The 14,015-nt window shown below is 42.4% G+C and overlaps 3 protein-coding genes across 4 annotated transcripts; all 3 read right to left on the bottom strand.

Moving 5' to 3' along the window:
- Positions 1–3,281: 3,281 nt before the first annotated feature.
- Positions 3,282–5,533, bottom strand: LOC139914888 (protein Wnt-8-like). The gene is made up of 6 exons (XM_071903319.2): positions 5,469–5,533; positions 5,333–5,366; positions 5,005–5,134; positions 4,398–4,523; positions 4,038–4,180; positions 3,282–3,839 (listed from the first exon to the last, which is right to left on the bottom strand). The coding sequence occupies exons 1-6, from the start codon at positions 5,531–5,533 to the stop codon at positions 3,282–3,284; spliced, it is 1,056 nt and encodes a 351-aa protein (XP_071759420.1).
- A 711-nt stretch (positions 5,534–6,244) lies between these two features.
- On the bottom strand, positions 6,245–8,499 carry LOC139914850 (protein Wnt-8a-like). Of its 2 annotated transcripts, none has more exons than XM_071903272.2 (6): positions 8,429–8,499; positions 8,285–8,318; positions 7,891–8,029; positions 7,446–7,571; positions 6,921–7,063; positions 6,245–6,811 (listed from the first exon to the last, which is right to left on the bottom strand). In XM_071903272.2, exons 1-6 carry the CDS (start codon positions 8,497–8,499, stop codon positions 6,245–6,247), a joined length of 1,080 nt encoding a protein of 359 aa, XP_071759373.1. The 2 variants fall into 2 exon arrangements, with proteins under 2 accessions (XP_071759373.1, XP_078145279.1); XM_078289153.1 differs by lacking the exon at positions 8,429–8,499 and adding an exon at positions 8,405–8,414 and having other exon boundaries at positions 8,285–8,319.
- Positions 8,500–11,559: 3,060 nt separating this feature from the next.
- On the bottom strand, positions 11,560–13,714 carry tmsb2 (thymosin beta 2). Its single transcript, XM_071903513.2, has 3 exons — positions 13,584–13,714; positions 12,354–12,458; positions 11,560–11,992 (listed from the first exon to the last, which is right to left on the bottom strand). Exons 2-3 carry the CDS (start codon positions 12,451–12,453, stop codon positions 11,955–11,957), a joined length of 138 nt encoding a protein of 45 aa, XP_071759614.1. The 5' UTR covers positions 12,454–12,458; positions 13,584–13,714; the 3' UTR covers positions 11,560–11,954.
- Positions 13,715–14,015: the final 301 nt, after the last annotated feature.

The following is a 14,015-nucleotide window of genomic DNA, read 5'->3' on the forward strand; positions in this document are numbered from 1 at the left end:
AATCCCACAACATACTTGACCTACCCTATGAAACTATATCAGCTTAGAACGACCTCTCTGCTCTCTGAGTGTAATCTTAGTGTGGCTCTCTCACTTTTTCACCCCCTGCCTTTCCTGTTACAGACTCTAAAAAGGGAAGTTTCAGTAGTCACACATGACCTAAGTCATATAATATTAGAGCTTCCGCGCCCTGCAGAGGAGGCCTATTTCTAAACATAGAGGCTGCTAATAATGTCCTTTGTCATAGCTTGAGTACATAAGTTACCACATGTATGTAGCTGCATACAGATATTCTCATTTTAGTCTGTTCTAACGTGTCTGCTGCTGTACTGTGTGATCATATTTTGACTTTGCAATAGCAGGATCTTACTAAGGATTTTAACTATGTTGTGATCTACATAGACACAATGTGTTGCTCAAGCCTAATTGGTGTTTTTTTTGTGGGGATCCCTTTTAAAATCGTTATGAAATAAAATGTTTGTTGTAAGATGAAACTTTATTCATTCCTGTGTGGAAATTAGGGTGTAGCAGCAGCAGAAGGATTCAGCAGGGGAAGAAGACAAATAATGGTTTAAACACAAAAAATAGGATGTAAAATAAGCAATAAAAACAGTTAACATAATAAAAAAACACAATAAAGCAATAAAATAGAATATAAACAACTGTGGGGTTAAACATAGCTGCTTATAATTTCAAAACATCTTGTACAAGTAGACTATGGGTGGGAAATATGGGCAAAGAGTAGGATTACTTACTTACTAGCAGTCACAATTGCTTGCTTAAATATGGATTACAAAATGTGAAATATGTGATATATGCACACACATATCATAGTGCTTTATTCTAATTTGTAACATGAATTGTTCAAGTGCCTGGCTTACAAACGGCTGTCCAAGGCTGTTACAAGCTAACCGGGGTAAGCAGCCCCAGTCTGTCCTGTCAGGCCTCTTGGTATCTCACACCCAGGTGAGAGAGGAGGGCAGCGGGGAGAAGGGCTGATCCATCACACTCAGGTCCCCCCAGACCCCCAGGCCTGTCTGGGTGAATACATGAGTCACCCTGGGGGGTCCTTGTGGGAGATCATCCCTCCCCCGAGCCTGCCTCCTGATTGGGAAACAAACCCCCATGAAAGACATGATACTGCCACTGTGGAGGAGGCATGACGTATAATTGTAAAGGAATTTATGTAACAGTTTTATCAGCGGCTGTATATCAGTGTGAGGTAATGTGCAGAGAAGTAACTAGTTTCTGTGAAGTCCATCTGAAAAAGGAAACAAAAGCACATTACAAAATTGTGGTAAACGCACTAACTCCGAAAAAGACACTAAGGCCTATTTATAGGAAATGTGCTGAGAACGTCATACTAACACCTCTGTAATGTGAAGCAACCCTTTCAGAGAAAAAGAGGGTTGATCAACTGACACCAGCTCACCTTAAGCACAATTGAAGAACAACATTAGGTCAGCATGTGCTCATATGGGCCCAATATGGCACCAGTAATAGACCCAGTGGTGAGGGGCGGACCAGTGAGGGCTTCCAGTGGGCCCAGCCTTCATTAACACACAGCAGGACAGCATGGGAAATACGGGACCTCCCCAGAGGCAAACAGACAAATGGAAAGGGGTGAGGGAGGGAGGGACTGTTCTGGTCTGTAATTTTATAATGTGGGAATGTTATTTGCTCTGTTTTATTCTGAAGTTTTAATAGGGTGTGCCATGGTACTTTCACATCTTACAAAAGCCTGTTAGAGCACTCCATTGTGGCCTGAAAATTCATGCCAAAGCAGATGTTCTTCATTTTTTGAGGTTGTCTGTCAATGTGTTAATGTGAATTCAGAGGTATTTCTTAATCGGTGTATATCAACTGATACCCTATAAAATATATAACAATACTGTTGGTCCAAATGGAGAAGTGATCTTAACTGACTAATTAAAAAGCTCTAACCAGTTCTCCATGACACATATACACCAGTTGATCTAGACATACTCTGACCAGTGACTAGCTAATAATTCATGTTGTAATTTCTCAGTTAAATTGGTCTGTAAAGGTAGTGTAACAGCCTCCTCACCAACCCCCTTTCTGTTAGACCCCCACCCCCTCTCCCCCAGGCATGGACCCCCTGATGAAGGTAATATCCATGCCATCACTCATTTAGCTGAGACAGTGGCAGATTTATGACATACCCAGCAGAGAGGAAGATTTTTGGAGATACAGGGGGTAGGGGAAAGGAGGAGGCAGATGAATGACTTCATAGACACAGATCGTGGGCGGAGACCAGGGTGGGCTTGTGTTTTGGAAACCGTAAAATTCTCTTAGACTTAATTACTTGCAAATTATAAGATTGGAATTTAACTTGCTGGCAAGGTGCAGCGCGACTCACACTTTATGTTAATGTCTTCAGTGTGGCTTACAGTGTGGACGCATAATGTAGGCTGTAACTGGATACTAATGCGACACATTTTGCTGCCTTGCCAAAGGATTAGGGCCATATATAAAAAAAAATGTATTTGAGTTCTGAGATAAACTTCACTCAGAATTCTGACTTTATTCTCAGATTTCTAATTCTAATTAATCTCAGAACTCAAATCTATTTTCCACATGTGGCCCTAATCCTCTTCCGTATTGAAGACTGGCAGACTGGTCTAAATTTCTGTTACAGACTGTCAACGTGTTTCCCTCGCTTTGATTTATTGTAATGCATTTGCGCTGCCCTGTAGGGTGTGACAAAGTAGGCTACACGGCCACAGTGTCCCGGATTATCATGCCAAATACCTAATTTACCGGTAGAAATACTTCCTTACTTTGTCCTTCAAAGCCTTGCTCCTCTTGGATTCAATGCACGTTAACATCAAAGTGCTGCTAGATCAACGCTGGATCAACACCTTGGTTAGGTGTGAACTGCACCATGTTATCCATGTAATCCTCTTGAGTGTATTCACCACTCCATTCTTATTCTAATAGACACAACTTTGCCCTATGTGCCTTGCCGTTAAACCTTGTGTGGAGCACATGAAGGAAAATCATCTGACTTATTCTAAAATGTTTAAAATAAAAAGGCTTCAGAAAAAGTAATGAGCCCAAAAGTAAATTACTTTATTTTATTGTATAAAACGAGCACAAGGTACATAAATAGATGATAAACATTTACATTTGTACAAAAACACACATGTAGAAAAGAGGAATGAAAAGTGCAAATATCAGGCCTATCATTTTCATCGGAATGCAGGATATCATTTGATGGACTGAGTCAACTTTTTTTGACATGTCATCTTCTGCGAGGTTTATTTAGGTCCACGATATCTCCTCCTAAAGCCATGTCCATGAGCACTTTCTCTCCTGGCGCACACATGCTTGACTATAACTTGAGAGCAGTCCTCACACTTCACCTTGCAGCACCAGTGGAATTTACAGTTGCAGCTGCTGGCCACCTCCGCGCGCCTCTCCTCCACCCTCAGGCCGCAATCATGACACAACCTGCGGCAGCTCCGTCTCTCCCACTGGGTCAAACCGTCTCCGTGCTGCAGACACTCCCGGCCCTCTGTGCCGTACAGCCCCAGACTGCTGTTCTTCCTGCAGTAGTCTGGAGAGTCCTCCAGATAGATGAGCTCCGTCTGGGCGATGCTGCCGAAAGCGTCCACGATGCCACCTCGGTTGTCCGCGCTATTGCCAGCCCTCATCCGCTTTTTGTCTATCTCCAGTTTCTGGGCATGGTCGTGCTTGGCTTTCAAGTAGTTACCAATGTCCCTGAAGTCGGACAGCTGTGTCCAGCATGTTTGGACGCTGCAGCTCTCTGACATGCCATGACATCTGCAGATGCGCTTCATTGTTGCCTTCACAGCCTGTTCAAAACAGGATGATGATGATGAGATTGGAAAACAAGTTTTGGAAGGTGTAGCCTACATGAACTTGAATAACGAATGCATAACAGCATGAATTAGCCTATGTAGCCCATTAAATTAAGTTAATTTCTGTCAACTAAATTAGGCTATCCATTTCGTAATGTCAACTAATGGTGTGAATGAAGTGCAAACGCTCACCATCCGTCCAGCCTCGTTGTTGTGCAGGTTGACAGCGGCCCGGGAGTCCTGGCCAGTCTCCTGTGCATCCACATACTGTTTGGAAATCCTCTCCCCGAAATCCACGTTATCACTACAGCCACCCCATAACCAGCCACGTCCACCTGTGATACACACAAATATCATGTTAATATCCAACAAAGGTCGCATTCACCAAAGTGAACCCTCCCCATTAAGAATAAGGAAATATAATGTATTTAGAATCGATGTCATATGGCATATGCCTCATGGGCTCATTAGCATATCCTGAGTATGCATTTATTTATTTATTTGTTTATTTTGCATTAGCCAATAGGCAAATTCACACAAATCTGGCCTCACCAATTTTCCCGTTGTTTGAGACGTCGCAGCCGCAGTTGTCGAGGTCCCCCAGACTGCAGTTCCTGGTCAGTGTGTACATGACTCCTGCTGCACTGATGGCATGAACGAAAGACGTCTCTCTGGTGGCTGTGAATGAATAATAAAATGAGCAATCAGGTTAATTCAATGATTACCAATTTTCTCATCACCAAAAATATATAGACTGCAGAGTCTGACAGACTGATTTCAAAATAGTGAATATATTAATATGTCCTGCCAAGCTATTTCAAAATGCAAGCAAATATATTTATGTGGCTATAAAATACCCTGAGATTAGCACATAGGTCCTTTTAAAATATCAGTAAATATATTCACTAATAATGTAACCTGGGAAATACTTTTGGGTCCTGCCATAAGATGCATTTACATTATTCCATGTCAAATGTATTTCTGTATCTGTGAATAGCCCACATATAAATGCATGTAGAACATATAATCTAACATACATAACATGTTATTTAAATGTGTCCAAATGAGATCAGTTTTCTCTTAGGATTTTCTTAAGTTATAGACCCGGCATCCTTACGTAATCGTGCAAGAAGGGATGATATTTAGAGACATAGCCTACCGCTTCTTAGTCCTTTCAGTTGGATGGCGCTGTCGGGACAGTTCCACCGGTCCCAAGCAAACTGGTGTTTACACTCCTCTATCCCATTCTGCGTGCCCACCTGCACGCTGCTTGCATAGGTGAGATAGGCCTGCAGGAGAGGCAGTGACAGTCACTTTTTGCCCTGAATGCCCTGAAAACTCTGCCCCCTCCCTTTAACCAGGTAATTGTTCTATAAAAGTTTAATATAATTTTGTAAGTATTAATGTGTGGCCACAATCCCCAAATAATTATTCAACAATACAGGAAAAATAAGTTTTGAATGACCAAGTTTTTTTTTTTTTTTTACCTTGGGTCCCGTCATAAGAAAGTTATTTGCGACCCTGAGAAAAAGATAGAAGATACGAGAGAATTAGAGAAATACAATCTTACATGTGTAACAAACATGCAGACAAATACAGTATATATGTATAATAAGGTCTTACCAAGCATGTCCCGGACAGCTTTTGTAGTAAAGAAGTGGCAGCAGCCAAAACAATGAATGAACCATCTTGAGTCTACACTGTTGCCCCACAAAGAAGAGAACTACTTATTTTGCGCCGTTGTGTTGCAACTTTCTCTTTTATTTGAATGAGGAACAAATGCAACTCTTGTTCTTTGTCTCCATGGTCCGAGAAAGCTGATTGGATGACGAGTTCAGGAAACGCCTATATGCGCACTTCAAAGGATGGCATTAGGCGACAGTTTATTTTCTACCCTAAGGCTGCATGACACCAGGGCACCAATATACAAATAGCGGAATCAGAATTTCAAAGCTGTAATCCACACTTTGACAAATCAAACCGAGACATGTATATTATTAAAATATTTATTAGGTAATTTCTTCAATGTAAAAATACATATAACATAAAATATTAGACAATTTACAGACTATAAAGAAGACAAACCCAACAAAAACCGACCAAATACCCACCAAAACATAAACACTTCCAAGTGATAAAGGAGAGTGAGCGTGCAGGGGGAATTTTGTGCTCATGGAAAAAAAAATTGTAATGAATGTACAGGAGGTTTATCAAATCAAATCAGATAAAGTGCATTGAAAGGCTGTCGGCTGATGTGGTAAAAGGAGTCATGTAGGCTATATAACATTCACGTAATACAGAATCATAATTATTGATTCAGAAATAACAGACAGTCACATTGCTGAAATGAATGATAAATAATGAGCATATTGCCGTAATGCATCCCTCGCCAATGGCAATCAATGCCGGCGCGCACGGTGCCTCCGCTTCGATTTATTCTGTGGTTTTCTCCCTCTTTCCCTGCGTGCGCAATAATATTTGGTCACAACTTGTGTACATTTCTCACACTTAACTGTACAACACCAGTGAAATTTACAGTTGCAGCTGCTGACCACCTCAATGCGCTTCTCCTCCACCCTAAGGCCGCATTCATGGCACAGCCTGCGGCAGCTCCGTCTCTCCCATTGAGACATGTTCTTGCCACCCTGCAGACACTCCCGGCCCTCTGTGCCCTGAAAGCCCAGGCTCCGGTTCTTAAGGCAGTAGTCTGGAGAGTCCTCCAGATAGATGAGCTCCGTCCGGGGGATGCTGCTAAAAGCGCCCGCGATGGCACCTCGGTTGTCCGCGCTGTTCCCAGCCCTCAGCCGCCTCTTGTCCATCTCCAGCTTCTTCGCCTGGTCGTGCTTCATCTTCAGGTAGTTGCCCACATCTCTGAAGTCGGACAGCTGCATCCAGCAGGTTTGGATGCTGCAGCTTCCAGACACTCCGTGACACTTACAGGCTTTCCTCATGGTAGCTTTGATTGCCTGCCAGGAGAGTGAGAATGTTAGTTGGAAATTTAATTGATATCAAGCCAACATTAAGTTTTTCCTCTTTTCCTTCTTGAATTTGAGTTTTAATAAACCAATATCTTACCAATCTGCCTGCCTCATTGTTATGCAGGTTGATGGCTGCGCGGGAGTCATGGCCATTTTCTAGCGCGTCCACAAACTGTTTGGAGATCTTCTCCCCAAACGCTGCATTATCGCTGCAACCTCCCCAGATCCATCCCCTGCCACCTGGGGATTCAGAAATGTCTGAGTTATCCTTTGGAACACAAGTCATAAGCAGTACCTTCTCACAATTTTCCCATGGACATGTGGACAGTAGTGATTCAATATTAGGCTATTTCATTTTAAGGCACAAACTGTAAAATTGTCTATCATAATAGGTGATATAATATAATATTCAGCCTTATTTGTTTATTTCCAAACAAGTGAGAAAATCTGTCATTGGGGTGTGGTAATTTTACTTGTTTCCAAAGTCAATCAACTTTCTTGAATCGACTAATTTTCTTGGTACTATAGGAGTTGAGCGAGCTTCTGCCAAAACATTGTCCTTGACTCACTATCTCTGTCTATATAGACAACTACTCTACTTTGTCACTCATTACCAACGTACCCATCTGTCCAATTCTGGAGTCATCGCAGCCGCAGTTGTCAAAGTCCCCCATGCTGCAGTTCTTGGTCAGCGTGTACATCACTCCGGCCGCGCTGATGGCATGGACAAAAGACGTTTCCCTTGTGGCTAAATTGAGAAACAAAGAAAATAAACCACGTTTGTTACACTTTACTATCAAATTTGGCACTGTAAAGGCTTAATGGCCGTGCGCAATCTCTGTGCGTAAAAGGCGCGTAATAGCGTTATCAGAGGTTGATACACATGGTACATGTTGGGCCCCCTAGCGCCCCTTCAGCTGTGGATTCAGTGTCTTGCTTAAGGGCACTTCGGCAGGATTTAAACTTGCCAGGTTTGAAGCAGAGTCGCTGGTCTATCTAACCACGAGACCACCCTGCTGCTGTATGTCATGCGTAAGGATAGAATACAAGGATACACATTTTCTTACCACTTCTAAGTCCGTTGTGTGTGGATAATTGGAGTGCGTTCTCTGGACAGTTCCACCTGTCCCATGCGAACTGGTGTTTACACTCTTGGATTCCACTCTGTGCGCCCACTTGCACACTGCTGGCATAGGTTAGAAAGGCCTTGAAAGAGAAAGCAAAGAACACTGTTATTCTCAGGGTTCGCATTGAATAACCAATTTAATATTATTAAAAAATAATCAAATATTACCCTGTTTGGCTTTCATTCATTTATTATTTATTAATCTATTCATTCACTTTTTGTCAACCAACATCGTAATCTGAATGTTCTAATAAGAGGTTTTTCTAACCTCTTCGTGTATCTCGTAGGCCTAAACTATAATAGTCCAGAGAGAAGAAAAGAAATTAACAATTTACCTTAGGTCCAGTCATGAGGAAGTTATTTACTGTCCTATAGAAGGGAAGGAAGCACGAGATGCATGTTAAGATCAACCAAAAACCAAAAATCAATTTCATACTGTGGTATTTTTAAATGACAGCCACAACAACTACGCGACATACCAAGCCGAGGCAACTTGAACATGACAGAACATGGATAGAGCCACAGCTGTAAGGAGATGCCAGGGTTCCATAGCAGTTGTATTCCAAACGCAGGCCTCTAGTAGCCTCTAGTAGCCTCTAGTAAGTTGTGTGCACCGAGAGAGGGGAAGGCAACTGAACTTCTGGCGAGACACCAGGCTGATGATATTTATACCGTCTTTCCCCTTTGATTGACAGATTTGTCCCGCAGGTAACATTTCACTGTGAAAATGCCCCAACGAGGACATTGATTGCCCTGTCCTATAGACGAATAGGAGACGTCGGTGCATAACTGCACTTCAAAGAGGTGACGCAGACAGTTAAACAGCCCCTCATTCATTCATTCACCTGTCGTTCCCAGGCTTTAGTCCTTATACACTTTTCCCACGAACTGAAACGTGTCTACAGAACTGAATCAATACATTTTATATCGTTCCATATTATTATTGTTATTATTATTATCATTATTATTATTATTGTTATTATTATTATTGTTGTTGTTGTATATATACAGTATATGTTGTTGTTGTTGTTGTTGTTGTTGTTGTTGTTGTTGTTGTTGTTGCCCCCATTGTGATTAATTAAAATTGGACCTTAACGAAAAAAAATATAGCTAAAGTAATCCTAAAATAAAGGACACCATACAAATATCACAGCAAGTGCCTAATAGGAATATTAAGATGATACCATAAGAGACAAAAACACCATTAAGTGCGGTAAGGTCACCATAGTACCGCAGACACACTATAAGCCTCTATGGCAGTATTATAGGAATATTATAGTGATTTTATCGTTAAGGGAATTTGAAGAGGGGTTGGCTAGTGCGTACTCATGTAAGCCTCATTTAATGTCATTATTCACAACACAATTTGGACTCCCAAAAAGACTTAGGCTAATAAGTTTGAATATTGTTGATTTCAGTTACAGTGCAGTACTATGCCACTGTGAGGCTTTATGTTTTGGAGAGGCTGGAAACCTTTGGGAAATGACACCAGTGTCCCAGGGGGATACACGGTGACTACAAAGCCATAAAGTCTTTCAGCAGCTGACGATATAGTCATGTAAATACTGCCTCACACATTGGCGACATTGGCATCGCTGTGATAATAGGATAATAGATGTTTCCCTGGGAAACAACTTGGTGTGAAAATAGTCTGGAATTTACAAGAGTAAAACAAATAAGAAATAAAATGTTAAAACCATTGTATTGGCAGCTACTGTATGCCTAAACATTATGTTCTAAGTTAAGGTTTTTATTTGTAGGTCTTGTCAATAGATAGACTAGACTGCTGAGGTATGCTGGCCAAACCTAAAAAAAAAAATAATAATAATATTGATAATTCATAATGGAAATCTGGGATTATCCAGTACTTAGGCCCATTGCCAGTTGTTTTATTTCTGTTTATCGTCTTCTTTGATTTACATAATCATGATTATGTCATTGTGTCTGTCATCAACAGCCATCATGCCAGTTTCTATCATTTCATATTCAATGGATCTGATTTGATATGAGAGAAGTTACCTCGTTGATAATGATTAACATTACATGTAGTTTTTAAATTAAATCGTTTACACTTGTCAAATCCCCTATAAACTACTCAAAATCCCTTAAAACAACAATTCACTCAGTGCGGTAGACAATGACGGGCCATTGGGCGAGGTCCTCGAGACAATAGTGGCGAGGTGTAGGTGAGGATAATCCTGGCTAATTAGATATCAGCCACATCCATTTGACAACATGCCTGAAACCTAAAGCCCCCCGACACCTAGCTGAGAAATAATAAAGAGCGATTAAACATCAATCTCGGATGCTTCATAACTTGTCTCCGGCTGAAGGCTTCTTCAAGTGCGCCCTTAACGATTTTAAAGGTACCTTTATGGGTTAATAACCTGCAAACAATAGTCTATCCAGCTGGGCGTGTTTCTGCATTGGTGCTAGAGGTCCCATAAACATCGAAACTGTCAAGAACAAATCACGTGAGCTATTCAGTGGCATATTTAAAAAAAAAAAAAATGTATAGACTATTGTGTTTTTTCTATGACATAACTAAATAATCATGGAACAGAAGGCAAACTCAAAATCTGCGCTCACCTGCGCAAGAGTGTCATATCTTGCGCTACACGTGGTATACTACTACTACTACTACTACTACTACTAATAATAATAATAATTATTATAATAATAATAATAATAATAATAATATAGAACGACACCTTCATTCACCAACGACATTTTCATATGATCAAAATCCACCCTTTTCTAAAATTGATTTGGATTACTATATTTCCTTTCTACCAACTTTGAATGATGTGTATTCAAGATCAATCTCACAACTTTTCCACTTCTGAATTAGACTCTGCTTAAAACAACACGAGGTAAAAATGCACGTTAATTAAATTCTTCCAACAGGCATTTCAGACACATTACGCCGTCCGGGGTGCGTTGATAGGTGATTTACGGCAGTGCAAGGTGAGATAAATAGAGCAATAAAGGCTCAGGAGGTGACAGGCTTGACAGGCCGAGGAAGGGTGGCAGGATCGGCGACGCCAGCCAGCGACGTGTCAGTCAGGCGCGCGGGGTGACTCGACTGGCCATTAGCAAGTGGCAAAAATGACTATTAAAATGTCTTCAGGCTATTGTGTTTTTATTAGAAAATGGCTCATGTTTTGACATTTACAGAACTGTTATTAAAATGGGATGTGTATTGTCAAGTTTTTATAGGCCTATTCTTGAGCAACCCCCCCCCCCCACACACACACACACACACACACACACACACACACACACATACAGATATCCAATGCTCTTATTCTAAAGTACACTAAAATATGGCCCCTGTTATCCGCAGGGAAGTCTGTCAAGGCCTTTTTCAAATCAAATTTTTAGTGTACATTCATATTGGAAGTGTGATGTATCTTACCTACCACATTATTTAGAATAACTATACAACTGCAAGGAGCCTAAAAAGGATTTACATGGTGTGTCTGTTTCAAGGCTGTGCACCACCATGCCTCAGGAGGACAGTGTGTGTATTACAGTTTGGAATCGAACAGAGACATTAAATGGAAGCAAGACCGCAAAACACACCGTATTGATTGGTTCCACTCCCTCATATTTATTTCATAAAGAAACGTAAAAAGTTGATTATGAAAACATCCCACATGATTAGCTTCTGATTGCTCCCTTGTCTCTAGACAACCCCCACCTCCCCTAGCCTGGATGCCTGTCTATCTCTGTATGCTACATCACTACACCACTCCCCAGTTTGGCAATATAGGAGACATGTTGGCTATAGGCGAGCAGTGCCAGACAGGCACCCAGGCTAACGTTTTCCACCCTAGTGGTAGAGAGCCCCCATGAGGATGCCATATACCCTTACAGCACCCCCCCGGGAGCCCAAGAGCACCCTTATCCGAAGACAAAATGAGAGATTCAAATACTGTGATAATCAAAACAAAGTGCTTTTCGCTGCGGCATCTCTGCCTCTTTTCTTCATGTGCTCAGAAGTCAAGGTGTGGCGTCGCCTTTCCTCTCCTGCTCAATGGCTGAAAAAGAAGAGAGAGGGAGACAGGTCAGCAGGAATGTCCTTAGTGAATATGTGTGGTGCTGCTGTGTGGGAATGCTACGTTTGGATCTGCTGTACGTCTAAATGATCGGTCGGGAAGGAGTGCTGCTGATGTTGCAGCGATTTGTTTTTTCGCTGCTGGGAAGGGCTGGTCTGTTGACAGCTCACTGGATGTGACGCTTAGCTGCTGACATGAGAAAATGGTTGCAGGGGAGAGAAGGATGAGGGAGATGTAGAGGTTTGGCAGAGCACTGCTCAAAAAGAAACCCTTTCCTCGCCACAAGCTGCCAGACACTGACAGGCTCATAGATAGCCACATACACAAAATGAGGGACACTCACTCTCTTTGGTGGGCAGAGGGTTTTTTTCTTTTGTCTCTGTCTTCTTCAGCTTTGTCTTGTCGAAGCGGGCAATCTCAGTCATGTCAGGCTTGTCAGACATTTTGGCTGTGGAAGATAAGAGAAACACCTGAGCACACCGGTTTGACCTTTCCTGTCAGCCGACATCTTCCGAACGCAGCCAGCATGAGATGCCTATATTAGATACAGTATATTCTGATGTAAAAGAGCAGCAGAGTCATTTGTAAGGATATGACGAGAGCTGTCAAAAATCTTGATGGCTGTGACTATTATTATATAACCTATGTAACCTGCTTGCTCATCAAGGGAGTGGCTACGAGATGTGCAGCTCACACACACACACATGCACGTGAGAGATGGCTGCCTCCCACACATGCTCTATCTTGATTTTGCTCCGTTACAAAATGCTCACAGCCACATATACCTAACATGTATCTAAGCCTGACATTTCTACCATGCTGCCCAGCTGTCTGTTCTTTCCTTTGTCTCTCCTCTTCCCTCTCTGGGGCTGGGGTCTTTGTTCTCTCCCTCTGCAGCCTCTCTCTGCATCCACCCCTGCAGCCTCCTGGATCTAGGCAATGCTCCACAGGCTTCACTGCAGTCTTATTCCTGACCCAGCCTCAGATCTGCCTAATCTGTCTTGTACAGTCCAGCCCGGTCACGCCTGTGTCGACCACCGTTCTGTCAGAGACTGGTGAGGAAATATGACAAGCCCACTAGCCTGCAGCAAGTCATTTTCAGACCAAGCTAGTGTAAAATTATTCTCACTAGCTCGAATTTGAATGGGGCCTAATGGAATTGGTTTGACATAGAACTAGACATGCTGGACTCATGCCCAGAATCCTTAAATTCAATCCCTTAAAATGAGGCAAACTGAGTGATTTTCCAACTACCCTGGGCTAGAAATGGTGTCTATATCCAGCACTGGCCCTGCCTAGCCACGCCATAGACAACAACAATCATAAGTACATCTTTTTTTTCACTTCATCAGTACATACAATTATCCAAACATTAGCCCTATTGTTCTCTTATCATCATCATTATCGTCATCACCATCCGTCCTTCACATAATTTCGCTGCTGCCATCAGCAGTCAGCTTCTGCTCATCCAGCCACACCCCAATCCTTTGTTTGACTCCCAGAGAAATGGAATCAGAAAGAGACACACGGACACAGAGAAATAAAGCATATAAGAGAGATGATTATGCCTTACCGATGTTCCACACAGCAGTGGGCTAAAATCCACCAGCGGAGAGATTAGGGAGGGATGGAGAGACAGAGAGATGGAGAAGGGAGAGCGATACGGAAGCTGAGAGAGTCTGCCGGTGTGTGCACGCCTGCGTCTGCACCAGGGTGTGGGTATAAGAGAGAGGGAGGAGAGAGAGAGAGGGAGGGGAGAGAGAGGGAGAGAGAGAGGGAGAGAGAGAGAGAGGGAGGGAGAGAGAGGGAGAGAGAGAGAGGGAGGGAGGGAGAGAGAGAGAGAGAGAGAGAGAGAGCTTGGTCAGCCTTCCTTCCTGGCGTCAATATTCATGTTCCCTAGGGAAAAGACTAGAAGAAACAGACCACCAATAGCAAACAGCTGTGCTGCTTAGCTCATCAGAGATTGATTATGATAAATTATTAAGTCAATACAGTGGGTATTATA

The sequence above is a fragment of the Centroberyx gerrardi genome, chromosome 16, assembly GCF_048128805.1.
Source record: "Centroberyx gerrardi isolate f3 chromosome 16, fCenGer3.hap1.cur.20231027, whole genome shotgun sequence".
Classification (NCBI taxonomy): domain Eukaryota; kingdom Metazoa; phylum Chordata; class Actinopteri; order Beryciformes; family Berycidae; genus Centroberyx; species Centroberyx gerrardi.

Coding starts and splice junctions, on each gene's coding strand:
- LOC139914888 (XM_071903319.2), bottom strand. CDS start 5,533: ATGGTTCATTCATTGTTTTGGCTGCTGCCACTTCTTTACTACAAAAGC. Junction 5,135..5,332: donor TTCTTATGACGGGACCCAAG/GTAAAAAAAAAA, acceptor CCTCTCCTGCAG/GCCTATCTCACCTATGCAAG. Junction 4,181..4,397: donor CTCAAACAACGGGAAAATTG/GTGAGGCCAGAT, acceptor TGTGTATCACAG/GTGGACGTGGCTGGTTATGG.
- LOC139914850 (XM_071903272.2), bottom strand. CDS start 8,499: ATGGAACCCTGGCATCTCCTTACAGCTGTGGCTCTATCCATGTTCTGT. Junction 8,030..8,284: donor TCCTCATGACTGGACCTAAG/GTAAATTGTTAA, acceptor TTCTCTTTCAAG/GCCTTTCTAACCTATGCCAG. Junction 7,064..7,445: donor CTCCAGAATTGGACAGATGG/GTACGTTGGTAA, acceptor CTGAATCCCCAG/GTGGCAGGGGATGGATCTGG.
- tmsb2 (XM_071903513.2), bottom strand. CDS start 12,453: ATGTCTGACAAGCCTGACATGACTGAGATTGCCCGCTTCGACAAGACA. Junction 11,993..12,353: donor CCCTCTGCCCACCAAAGAGA/GTGAGTGTCCCT, acceptor CTTCTTTTTCAG/CCATTGAGCAGGAGAGGAAA.